Below are 13,301 nucleotides of genomic sequence, written 5' to 3'. Positions count from 1 at the left end.
GTAATTTCAGAGAATATTGATTAAGATGAAGCTGCTGTGGAAAATCACCTACAGATTTGAAGACAGCTTCCCATGCTATGTAAATTCTGATTAACGGCCATTCTTTCAAAAACTATACTGTTTCTTTTATGATCATTCAGCTTGAATCATGATATGCAATCAATGTTTTGACTTGTATGGACACCACCAAAACCGCAGAGGATTGAATCAGAATTTAAAAAATAGCATTTACAAGAACCACCCATATATTTTGGTACTTACAGAATGTAAGTTATTACACCAATGCTCCTGGAGTGAAGGGCAGGGGGCGAAGATGAGGGAGAGGGGAGAAAAAGAGATGGAGGCGGAGAGAGGAGAGAAAAATAAAAAAGGTTAGAACATAAGAATAATCACGAGAGATTTATTTCAAGTAAGATCCAATAACTTACCACATATCTGCTTCAAGACCAAGAGGCTCATAATTTACTATTTCAGGAGCTAAAGGAGAAAGCAGGAAGATCAGTACCTAGTCAAAGAACAGTTCTGTTACTCTGAGCCTATATATGTCAGAGATAATAAGCTAAGATGCTGAGAGATAAAAACATCTTAATGCAAGTATAAGTATAATATGAACACTACAAATTGCTCATCTAAATTTCAAAATGTTATGAATTACACACAAATTGCATAACCTGTACCTCAGCCAAACCAAGCTAAGCCACACAGACTGTTTCACAGACTGAAAAAGAATAGTTTGAAGAAACCAGTTTTCTCACCAACAAACTCTGGTGTTCCGAAGATATTTTTGAATTCATTTCCAAAGTCAATTTTGTGTGCTAAACCAAAGTCAATAATCTTGATGCGAGGCTTTGGTACATTCCTGTCCAACAACATTATGTTTTCAGGCTTTGAGAAGGACGAGGGGGAGAGAAAGAGAGATTATACATAGGTACAAAATGTCTGACACATACCAGCATTCTTCAGCACTGAATACTTCTCTTTACCTCTTTCTGCCTCTTTAATTGTCTCTCCAGCAGAAAAATCCCATTTTTTCCTATTACAATCTAACATATGCTAAAAATCAGCTACAGTGAATTAGGATTTCATGTTGATGACAGAGTGTATGATTTCCACAGGGCCAACATTTTACCTCTTGTAGATACAACAGTTGCAGTTTTCATGTGGATGGACTCTAAGTGAAACATGATGTCTTCAGTAAAGGCCACAGCCTCTGTGCTATGGTCATTTGAGCAGTGCTTGGAGCTTACCAGAAACAAAGTCTAATAAACTACTATTTGGGCTTGGTTAACACTACTCCCTGAAAAGAAGTTTCTTTCACATCACACAAGCAATCAGAGAGGTATATCTTGTTGCCTTTGGATCTTCAAGAGAACTTTTTGGAGTGGTCTAGCTCCCAGATTGTAAGGCTCAACATACACACAAAAAACCAACACAACCACAACCCCCCCCCCACAAAAACAAGAAGGTTCTCATGTCTTTTCTAGTTTATTGCAAAATATGGGCTTTGGATTATTTTGCAACAAAGTTTTGCAAAAACAGAACAACATCAGAAGATAAAATGTCAAGGGCAGCACTAAAGGAGCCTGCTTCTACACTTCAACACACCCAACTAGCATACAGAACCAACTACTTAGTCTCCATATCCTGTCATCCCCATAAACTGGCATGCTCTGAAGAGTTCCCTGAGCTACATCCATCCTGCTTACATCGTTATGAACTTCTGGAGTCATTAAGAAGGGCTATTCATCACCCTTCTTTTACTTCTCTTCCCCAATTACAGGGGCTGATATGTGCAAACATAATGTTCTTCCTTCCCTCCCTATATTTCTATTGCATATTTTTATTGTTCAGCACACTGTAATTCTTGCTGCATACTTTAATTCACATATTCTTAGTATCCAGTGTAAGGATGCTTCGCTTTATTGTAAGCACATTGGCAAAAATGTACATTTCAAATTGTAAGAAATGTATTTCTTACTAGGTTCGTAGTTCTTTTCTCTTGCTGTCATACGAAGATCAAATCTATTACTGTATGTAATGAGGACAAGACTAGAAAAGGTACGTTCTCCCTGAAAACCATTCCTTTCCCTACCTCATCCCCAGAACACATCACCCCTTTCAGAACTGCAATGCAATGTCGTAATTATGCCTCCTTTTCCTATTATAGACATAGCTGCTGACTTCAGCAGACTTCATGGAATGTTCAGTTGCCTACCTCTAAAAAAAAAAATCTTATAGAGGAATACTCTGAAATCAAAATATTAAAAAAAGTGGTAACTGAGTTTAGACACAAAAGCTCTCTTATAACCAAAAGGATGCAATTAACAGGTTTTCTAAAAACAAACAAAAAAGCCCCAAAAACAAAAAACAGAAGAGGAAATTATCTGTTATGTTTCGTTTGCAAGAACCTTTGTACTTAACTCTGTACTGTTTCAATTATAGTACCTATAAATAATGTTCACATGAACATAAGATGTATACAACAGCCAAAAAACCCCCAAACAGTTGGAAAAAAGGCATTCTGTTAGAATGTTTCATCCAGATCCCAACCACATTCCATAAAATCATAATATTTTTTATTTCAAGACTGCTTGCTCAGAATTGTTTAATTTCATCGGAAGTTCCCATTTTCCATGAAGAATCCCACACTAAAACCAGATGGCAACTATTTACGGTTCAGTAATTTCTTTTCAGTGGCTGAGCTTTCCCCTGTCTACACAAGTTAGCAAACGAAACTATGGCCAAGATCTGCATGACGGCAGATTTGTGGCTGGTGTTAAAAAGGACTTGAACGGATGTTGCTTACAGTTATTCAAGTTTTTATCTGCTCAACATACCTTAAGATCAAAGTGAGCAATTTGCAGAGAGTGGAGATACTGAACACCATTAAGTATCTGTTTGAGAAATTCTGTGGCTTCCTCCTCTGTGAGAGATTCTTTCTCAGCTAAGAAGTCGAACAGCTCTCCACCTGCAACACTTGGAGAACAGAAGCAGAGTTATTGATGAGCTTTTGTTTCAACCAATGGGTTTTTAGCATAGCTATTCTCAAACCAGTTTTGAAAAGGATCCAGATGCTTTAAACTTTGTCAATACCAAAAAAATATTAAAATTACTTAATTCAATACTCAAAATAGTTAGTAACCACCCCTCCTCACCCTGAAAAGAATACAATAAAAAAAGTCTTATTTTTAAACAAAAAAAGGTTTAAAAGAAACCACCAAAGATGGTTGGCTCTATCTAAACTTAAATGAAGTAAACCCCACCTACTCTCTGTTTGCACATTTAAAAGAATGAAATTAAATGGGAAGTATGTATACTCAAAACATACTCATGTAATGGGACATCTAGAAAACAAAACTTTGTTTCATGCTAGTAAAAGATGTCCACCACCCTCATTGAAAAATACAGGATTTAAAGATTATTTTAAAATATTTACTGGCAGCAGTCCTACTATTCAGTTTTCAAACTCCTCAAATCATTCAACTTTTTGAAAATATATTCTGTTCTTCGAAACAGTGAATTACACTCAGCACATATGTTGCATTTTTAGTCTAACATTACCACACCTTTCCTACAAGCAGAAGTCATGACTGCCCTTAAGACTATTTCTAGCAGGAGTTTGAGCTGCACAGGCAGAAAGAAGAGAGGTAAGAAGTGAGAAGGATACATAAGTACATCTTGATGTTTGCATTTGAGGGAGAGAAATAAACTGAAGACGACCCTTTTCTCAACTCAGCCAGCAGCCTCACTGAAGTGACAGTAATTGTCAACAGAAAAAGAAATACTGAAGTGAAGTGAAGAGTAAACATGAACTACAACTGTTCTTAAAACACAACCCATCTCCTTTAAGTTTAAGGACATACACTGAGGATGACTGTCCACCGTGGCAAACTTTTTCTGGTTTATAAAAACAGCATTATTACCATAAGTGTCTTAGAGACTGCAAAGATTATCATATTATCCCCTATATTTTGCATTGTACTGATATCTTAAAAAAATTCAGAATATATACCTTAATTTATGTTGCCTTTTTGCAGGGAAGAAAATAACCTCTTCACGATTTAAAGTTCTGATTATGAAAAACAATGGGATTAACAGAGAACAGTAACTAAAAAGTGTGGGCAAAATTCTGGAAACAATTTGGCTTCTTTATCATGTCTACTTTTAAAGAGTAATCTGCATTATTGTAATGTAAATTGCATGAAAAGTGTATTTTAATGAGTTCTCGGAGCTTTCACTAAGCTTCCTAGGCAATACAGAAAGTATTGTTTTGTGTTATTGTTTCTGTTGTAATATTTTCTGCCTGAAAGCAATTACTGAAACAAAGTGCTGTCCTGGTTTTGGCTGGGATAGAGTTAATTTTCTTAGTAGCAGGTACAGTGCTGTGTTTTGGATTTAGCATGAGAACAACATTGGTAACATACTGATGTTTTAGTTGTTGATAAGTAGTGCTGACCCTAAGTCAAGGGCTTTCCAGTTTCCATGCTCTGCCAGTGAGCAGGTGCACAAGAAGCCAGGAGGGAGCACAGCCGGGACAGTTGAACTGAACTAGCCAAAGGGATATTCCATACCATAGAACATCATGCCCAGTATAGAAACTGGGGACAGTTGGCCGGGGCTGGTGATCACTGCTTGGGGACTGGAGGGGCATCGGTCAGTGGGTGGTGAGCAATTGTGTCACTTGACGTCCCATCCCCACCCTGCCCCACCTTGGGTTGTATTCTTCTCTCTCTCTCTCTCCTTTTAATTACAATTATTATTGTTGTTGTTGTTTTGGGTTTTTTAAACTGTATTTCAATTATTTAACTATTCTTATCTCAACCCACAAGTTTAGTCTTTTTCTGGTTCTCCTCCCCATCCCACCAAGGCAGGGGTGCAGGGGGAGTTAGAGAGGAGCTGTGTGGTACTTAGTTGCTGGCTGGGGTTAAACCGTGACAAGTACCATTAAATATAAGAATTACAGACTGGAAGGAAGAGAGGTAATTTTAGTATTTTTGGTTGTTGTTGTAGAAACATTAAAATGAACTCCTAAAGATTAAATACAGTTCATTATTTTACAAAGGCTGGTCAAAAACATCTTAGAAATGGATACACATGCATATTTGCTCATTCTTTGTTTCTGACTTAAAAAAAAAAAAAAAGTTTTTCAGGCTGTACCGCTGCAGCACTTTGTGATGATGAACAGAAACGTGGGTGGTGACAGTGCTGGCATTTCTCTTCGTTCCCAATTACTGAGCTAAGGGCCTTACACATCACATGGAACTTGTTTCCACATGTTACCAAGTGAACGTTTGCTGTAGTTGCCAGGAGGCTGTCAACTGGAGCACAGCCATGCCACACGGAGCAGACAGACTCACTGTGGCTATTTCCCCAGCTGTGGGCAGCCATGGCAGCAAAACACAGCACCTTTATGCACTCAGCTTGACTTGGCACTGGGCTAACAGTCACACAGTTCAGCGAGCCAGCACAGCCAGACCCTCAGCTGAGGAAGGGGCTGAAAGACTGCAACAAACACACAGTTATCCAGTCTAGTTTTCATGTAGATCACCCAACCTGTGAAACACTGAAAGCACCTGCTGATGCCTAAAGCATTCACCAGCTGTCACAAATGCAGCAGAAGTACTCAGAGGATGCATTTTCAGCAATGCCAACTTGCAACACTGTGCTGCCCACTCTGCAGTCCAAAACAGACTGTGACAGTGTCATGCAGGTATGGGGATGTTTTATGGCTGTTAGAGCTCACTCTTAATTCCTGGTGGCATTTTAAAGATACTTTACTTATTTTCAACACAACTAACAAAGAAACATAACTGCATTTGTGTAAAATGGAAGGAGCCTCTTCATCTTCAGCTTCTTCTTATCTGCAATCATTCCATTTTGTGCAATTTTGTACCCTGAAAGTTTAGACAGTATGAAATTACAAGTTTGACATACATGTGTTCTTCTGTGTCTCAAAAATGTCGCATCTGTGAAGAGTTAGTAGCATGAGATTGCATATAGCTCCTCTCTAGCACTGCTGAGTACTATCCTCCTGTCTTTGCTACAGGTTACACTGACGCTTCTTAATCGTATCATAGTCCTTGTAACAGCGCCAAATAAAATGTTAGCTGTATTTCACAGGTAATATACCTAGTGCTTGCAAATCTTAAAACTGAGGTCCTGAGACACTAACACACTAAATTCTTAATTTTTTAAATTTGGAAGCTAATTAGCAAAAGTGGTAGATATTTCCAAAGCATTGTGTGCTTCTGTAGGTTCAGCCCTTGCTTAAGATGAGTGAGAAGGGACTGGCTGTAATACACTCAAAAGCTTCGCTTCCGAAGCAGCTGCACCTCTGGTCTACAGAATTTTAGCGTGCCCCTTCACATTACACACCTCACCCTTAATGCCTAGGGTGAGATCCTACATGGGTTCACCTCACAGGGCAGGCCATTGCGACCTCCTGTTGTTAACTCCTCAGATGTGAGTCGGGCTCAGCACCCTGAGTTCTGCCTTTGGGCACCACCATTGCTGGCAAGCACAGTGCCCAGCCAGCTTCTGCTGCTGCTTACTTTCACCGGCAGGAACATAAGGCATGGGAGAAATGGGGTTGTATAGCAATGATGAATACAACGTTACACCAGCCCACACAAGATGACCGAGAAGCTCAGAAAACCCCAGCTTCCCAGAAAGGTCCCTCCGCTCCAGGCAGCCTGCAGGGGCCTTTCCCATACATGAAGGACTGCGACCCACACCTCCACAGGAGCTCAGTAACACAGATTGTGTTTCTTAGCTTCCTCTTCTCACCCATCAGACAACTGCTTATCCCCTGCCTTCCTGTTGACTCTAGCAGGTCTGATACTAAGCTGCACCACCACAGGTATATAGACAATCATGGTATCACTGCAAGGCAATTACTCCAAGCAAGTCACAGAGGATTAATACAGGTCCACAGTCAATATCCCTTATAAGTTTCACCTCCACAGTTAATTCACCGGATTATAGTGCTGCCAGGTCTATCAGCACAGAGCCTGCTTTCACAGATTTCACAACCAGTGTATATATCTAGAATCACTACATGATCTTGACCGGACTTCCAGATATCATAGATCAAGAAATGGGTTAGAATGAGCCAGTATAGACATCAGCTGTGTAAGCTACTGCATTCTTCTCAAATGTCCTGAAAAAGCTGCTGGGTTTTCAAGTCCAGGCCTGTGCCTCGGCCAGGATAACACAGTCCCACAGTAAAGAAACACTGCCCATTTTACTAGCCCACGGTCACCTTCAGAGTTGGAGCCAGAAGACAAGCAGAAAACCCCATTTCACCAATATACCTGTGCACATCCCACCTCATGTACAGAGGCTGTCTTAACATAAAGGAGAAGGTGCAGACAACTCCATATATCAGCCCCTATGACTGATCTTTTTGAATGTCACCCTCTCCCCAGAAGTACACTGGTTCCACTTCCAGCAGAATGCCCCAGGCCTTGTTTCTAAGCTAGCATTGGGGTGGCTGGTGCACAAACACCCTGTTGAAAACTGGCTGAAACCAGATTGCTGTGCAGGATTCCAAAGCCATGCAAACTCACTCCTAGCCTACCTTTGGGGCTCTGCAGGGGCGCCATGCATCTAACAGACTGCTGCCAATCACCAGCTGGATAAAGATTGCTTCCTGAAGGGAGCAGAGGCAAGCAGTTCACCAAGCACTAGTCTTTTTCTACCTGTAGAGCACTTCAGAGTATCCATACCCAGTATCCTCTGGAAGCACTGAGCTTCTCTCTGTTCAATTTCTATGTTTGCTGGTAAGGAATTACAAGACATCTTTCTAAGCTGTTGATCTGTGCTGTAATGCAAATCTGATCTCCAAAGTGCTAGCAAGTAACTGATGGGCAACAACTTATACCACTGCAGATTAACAGAGGAGCCTGATTACAATCAAGCTGCAGCTAAATTCCTTTATGGCTGCAAAGCTTCTGTGTTCACCTTCACATACTGCCTTTAAAGCAAGAATTCTTTAATGTTCCTGTATAAAACCTTTCTGTTTACATTCAAACTGAATCACAATTTTTCAGTCATAATAGACTATTCAAATATTTTGCTCAATAAAGTAAGAATTTATGATTGATGAAGGTCACACCTTAAACCTAAAGGTTTATTATTATTTATTATTATTACTGACCATGTTATAACACAGAAGGAGTAAATATATTTTCAGTGTCACAACATGACTACATTTTGTATTTTTTTTGAGTAGCAGAACACTGTTAGAAATATTTTGTATAAACATTTTTACTAAGAGCAAAGCTGGTATCTGTTGCTTTCCTGATATTTCTAGGCAGAGGTGCTAGCTTTCCTGAACTGCTACAAGTAAAATAAAGCCTTGGGTCAGTGGCATTCTTTCTCACAAAATGCACAGTGGTAAAAGCATTTTGCAGCCTTCCTGAAGGAAGGCTGACAGGTATGTTTGCTTCACATATCTTCCTCTGGGAAAGATGTATCACACCGGTGGAAAAAGGACTTCTTGACAGTGCTTTTGCAAGTTGCCAGGCTTTCTTAACTATGAAACAGAACTGATCACCAGATCTCAGAGGAAGTCATTATGGGAACCTACAAAGGGAACTCAGAAACAATTAACCTTCAAAGTCAGCATGGTCACCTTGTAATGACTCAGTCACATGCCACTTTGGTCACATTGCTCATATTGTAATAGCACCTAAATGGAAATTAATGATTATCTAACTATTTCTAATGAAGTTAAAAAAACCCACACACAAACCCCAAAACCTAAGCTCAAACCCCTTGTTTGGAAGAAACTTAACCAGTAAGTTGAAGTTCACAAGGTTTACTGTATGTTGCTTAGATTTCAAAACAACATTAGCTAGTAAAGTTAAAGAATTGCAAAAACAATGTACTCCATTTTTTAAAGCAGATTTAATTTGATACATTATCTGTATTCTTCTCTAATCCAAAAATTCCTCCTGTCAACTTGTAAAAGAAATGTCTTCCCTAAGGATTCTGTGGTCAAATGTCTTTTGTATGACTCCTTGCATTATTCTGAAACAGAAGTTGGCAGTCCAAGACTAGACCAAAAATATTGCTACATCTGTTTTATTTAAGGTTAAGGGGGTTTACATCATCCACTTCATTTCACAGCCTTTACCAATCGTTCAGTTACAAACCCACTCCTCAGAAGTACAAAGTGTACCAAATATGTTGAAAGAGCAGACCAGGGCTGTTAGCTTGTTACCTTACCTACCGGCTGAACAACACTGTACTGAGTTTTTTCTTTAGGTAGCTACCAGAAAAATCAAAAGACATTTAATGGCATCACTATGCCGTATCATTTTCATTTGTCCACCTTCTATCAGAGATGCTAACTGTCATGAAATCCTCTCTAGTGTGCCTAATTTTTCCAATTACATTGAACAAGAAGTATTGGCCTTCAGAATGACCATCCAGAAGAACACAGGCACCAACATCCAGACTAAGATTTAAGCAGTTGAGTCCTACTAAGAAGATGATGTTAATGAATGTGAATCTTTCATGCACCCAAACACAGCTAATATTTAGGTTTTCATCACTGAAGTTCTGTAAATGTCCAGAGTCTGGATAATGCACATTGTTAACCCACCACTTTGGCTCAGCAGACTACCTTAGTGTTTTGATCTTACCCAAGACATTCAAATTTAACATACAAAGAGCATTCAGACTTAGCACACAAGAGTGCCATGTATTTCGCTTAGGGACTGCAGAGCCCAGAAGCCAAGTGCTCTCCCTCTAAGATGAACTCAACGTGTGGCACAGCCACCCTGGCTCTAGCATCTTTCTTTTCAGCCCTGTCAAGCCTTCATTCTTACCCATCTACATGTCCTCTGTGGCCCTGCAATTCAGGATTTTCAAGTCAAAAGTGGCAAAACAAATTAGCATTGCAGAGCTTGCTTACTTGCTATTACATCCCAGTAAGCACTAAAGATTCAATCCTCCTCTCAAAATTCAGTACAAGGCCACTCAAGAACAACTTTTGTATGATTTACAGGGAAAAATCACAAAAACCTCAGAGCTCTTTCCATCAAGAGACAACTGAAAATAAAAGACTTCAAAATGAAGTGCAGACTTCAAGCTTCTCTGGCAGCCAAGCTATTATAACAAGTTGAATTAACTCCCCAATAAGATAGAAGGGGAATTTAAAGAGTTCATCGTTATTTGTTCTTCTTTACCTTCAATGAGCAACTCATGACATCATCAGAATTTTTATACACGGATCTATCATTCTCTCCTTGCTCTGTTGTGTTGTTTTGGTTAATATTATTAAGGTGGCAACTCTCTCTGAGACATTGGGATGCACAGGATGAAATTTTAAAGAAAACATACAGGAACTAACTTCTTAAAAATGCAAGAAATATAGTATTTAATGCACAATCACTTGTAAGTTAATGTCATTCCTGTCTTTCTGAGCTAAGACTTTCAAAGCTTTCTACTCCTTTTTTTGAATTTTTAAAACAGATATTAATCACTCAGAACTATGCTACAAGAACTAATGGTCTTCAGTTAAGATTTCCAGTCAAGGAATGCTTTTTTCTCATATGTTTTTTGCAGAAAGAAGGATGAATACCTAACTCCTTCCACAGCTTCCCAGTGAGAAAAGTGAGCTACTGCAATCAAGCTATATTAAAAGGCGAAACCATGTGCATTACTTCTGAGCACTCTAAGGAACTACTATATAATTTAGGATAAGGGTATTTATTCTTTGTGGTTACACTGGGAAACCATAACCAAGCTTCCACAATGCACCACAAACTGAGTATATTTTGTAGGTGTGCAGTCTAAATGAGTACATAGTAAAGTAGAAGGAAAAACTAGAAAAGACAGATATTATGTATCCAAGGCCAGCAAAAGGGGAACCAAGTAGGTGTAAAATGTGCTCAAAGAAAGAAAATACTTATCACTGTGCAACAGAGGCATCTGTGTTTTCTAGTCTGTGAAGTCCAGTAAAATCATGGCTTCAGCAGAGCTCACCAGAAATAGCTTACTATCACTAACACATAACAGAGACTAGTTACTGCACCTGGATAGAAAACAGTAGTATAAAATTCTGACTTATTCTGTTATTTGTGTGATACAAGGAAAAAAGAAGAAAATGAAGAGACAGTGTCTTCTAGTTCATATGCAATATGCACAGCATTCCTTGAAGATGGGAGTGTCCACAGACTGGGAATTTCAAAGGTTATTTCCAAATCAAGGAGACACTTCCCACTAAGTAAGACCTAGAAACATGAAAATATGCCCAATTTCTCTAAATATACCAAAAGATTGTAATAAAGTAAGGCTCTTCAAGGATATCTCATGATTGAGTGTGAGTGCTGAATCTTTTAAGGAACCATTTGATTTCAAAAGTTTTAGAAAGTAAATGTTTGGTAATACTTTTTTTTGCTAGGCCAGCTTCTCAACATAAGGTAGGTTTGAGAGAAAACCCTCCAAACACCCATGTCGATAAACGTTTAGACATGCAGCTCCGTTTTGCATTCAGTATTATGAGGACCCTGCCACTGCAATAATTAACTAACTGCTCACACATTTCCACATACAAATCACCACCCTGAATACTTTGCTGACTGATTTAATATTTGCTGCAAGGGAATGAAGCGAAAACTTCTACAGTCAGTCGCTTACCTCTGAGAAACAGCTGATTAATGATGCAGTGCAGAAAAATATTTAGGAGACTGCACACAATACTACAAACTGCTTGCTCAACCAGGAAATAAAAGTCAATAGCGAACAGGCAACACACCGTGTTACACTGAGACTGTGCATGTTAACATATGGCAGCACCAAAAGGGCAGCTGCAGTGCCTTGACACCTGTGGGCTGCAGGTTCTACCAAGAACAGAAACCAGAAAAACTTTTCCTCACTGCTGCTTGCATTACTACACTTGCTTACTAATAGGAAATCAGTGTTTCTTCTGGGTTTTTGTTTTGTTATGAATTTCTCATACATAGCTAGAATGTTGATTTTTAGTTCCTCTTTAAATACTAGAAAAATTGACTGAAATGCAATCCTGTCTGTATGTGATATACTGTATCATCTTGCAGTCATAAAGGGACACAAGCCCCAGGAAAAATCCTATGTTCTAATCAGAAGGAAAAATGGCCACTTCGGATGAATTCTGAGGTAGCAAAACAAGTTATTAAATAAGCTTTCAGTTTTATTTCTGTTTGTTTGAAACTGTTCTGTAAGAACAAAGAATGTCAGAGGAGTAGGTCCCTAGGCAAAATGCGAGTATTAGAAGAAAGGGATTACATATTTAAGTGTCAAAGCACGCGATTAGAACAACAATCTTTTGCCTTTTCAATAGCTTTACGTAACACCATGGTGATTTTGAGAACTACAAAAACTTTACGGCAATTAGTATGTTCAGTTTACAAAGGGATTCCTAATGTGCCATCTTTCCCTCTTTGACCCTTTAAATAAATAAACTTGCTACATTCGTGATACCCCAAATAGCACTTCTTCAAGTTGAAACACTCACACGGCAGTTCAGAAAAATGACAAAAAAGTAAGGCTACAACGGAAACTGTATGGGGATTGTTAGCAGGCAAAACAATTAGCTAAACTGCAATACAAATAGTTTGCTGAGCTTCATACTATCAAGCTTATGAAATATTAACACACGTTGTCAGAAGTAATATCTGCTTCCATTCAGTAAACGTTAGTAGGTACACATAGACAGACACAGAAATCTTGCTGCCAAAAGAGCTCCCATCCCATGTAGAAAGGGCAGGGGCAGAATAGTCCACATGCCTCCTGCCACTGCCCATGATTACTGAGTTTTCCTCTGAGCTTTCAAGACCACTCACTGGCCTGATTTCAGCTGGAGAGATTACAGAGCAGAAAGTACTGCAGAAGCAGTGACAGACCAACAGTAAGGTTATAGACAGAAAGAATGTGAGAGCTAGTATCAAGTGGTGAGAGGAAGAAGCATCACACTAATTTTGCTGTGTATTCACCACTCATGTAAAGAGTTCTGAATAAACCCCAGAAATGATAGATACTCTGCTAGAAATGTAAGGAACTTTTACTTCATACAGGTTGATAATTTAGCTTTTGTAAAAAAATAATGGCTTAAGTTATCCAAAGTTGACAAACTAATGCAAGCGTATACTTCTGGAACTAAAAAAACCAACCCAGACTACCAGTATTACAGTAAATCATCACATGCTGGACTAAAAGTCCAAAAGTATGTTCTAACATAACAAAGCAGTATCATTCATGTATATACTGCAGAAAAGATGAAACTCCAAAGCTACTTCCCAGTTTTCTGGTAC

The 13,301-nt window shown here is 39.0% G+C and overlaps 1 protein-coding gene across 4 annotated transcripts in view; it reads right to left on the bottom strand.

The window, feature by feature from the left end:
* Window positions 1–13,301, bottom strand: part of DAPK1 (death associated protein kinase 1) — a 95,155-nt gene that overhangs the window by 36,787 nt on the left and 45,067 nt on the right. For all 4 annotated transcript variants that reach the window (XM_055698522.1, XM_055698523.1, XM_055698524.1 and 1 more), the window contains exons 4-7: window positions 2,838–2,976; window positions 756–885; window positions 429–477; window positions 262–288 (exon numbers count right to left, since the gene is read on the bottom strand). In XM_055698522.1, the coding sequence (XP_055554497.1) occupies window positions 262–288; window positions 429–477; window positions 756–885; window positions 2,838–2,976 (345 nt within the window). The remainder of the gene's footprint in view (window positions 1–261; window positions 289–428; window positions 478–755; window positions 886–2,837; window positions 2,977–13,301) is intronic.

The sequence above is a fragment of the Falco cherrug genome, chromosome Z (genome assembly GCF_023634085.1).
Source record: "Falco cherrug isolate bFalChe1 chromosome Z, bFalChe1.pri, whole genome shotgun sequence".
NCBI classification, from domain to species: domain Eukaryota; kingdom Metazoa; phylum Chordata; class Aves; order Falconiformes; family Falconidae; genus Falco; species Falco cherrug.
Note: the sequence above shows the minus strand (reverse complement) of the source record. Positions and strands in the feature narration are given on the sequence as shown.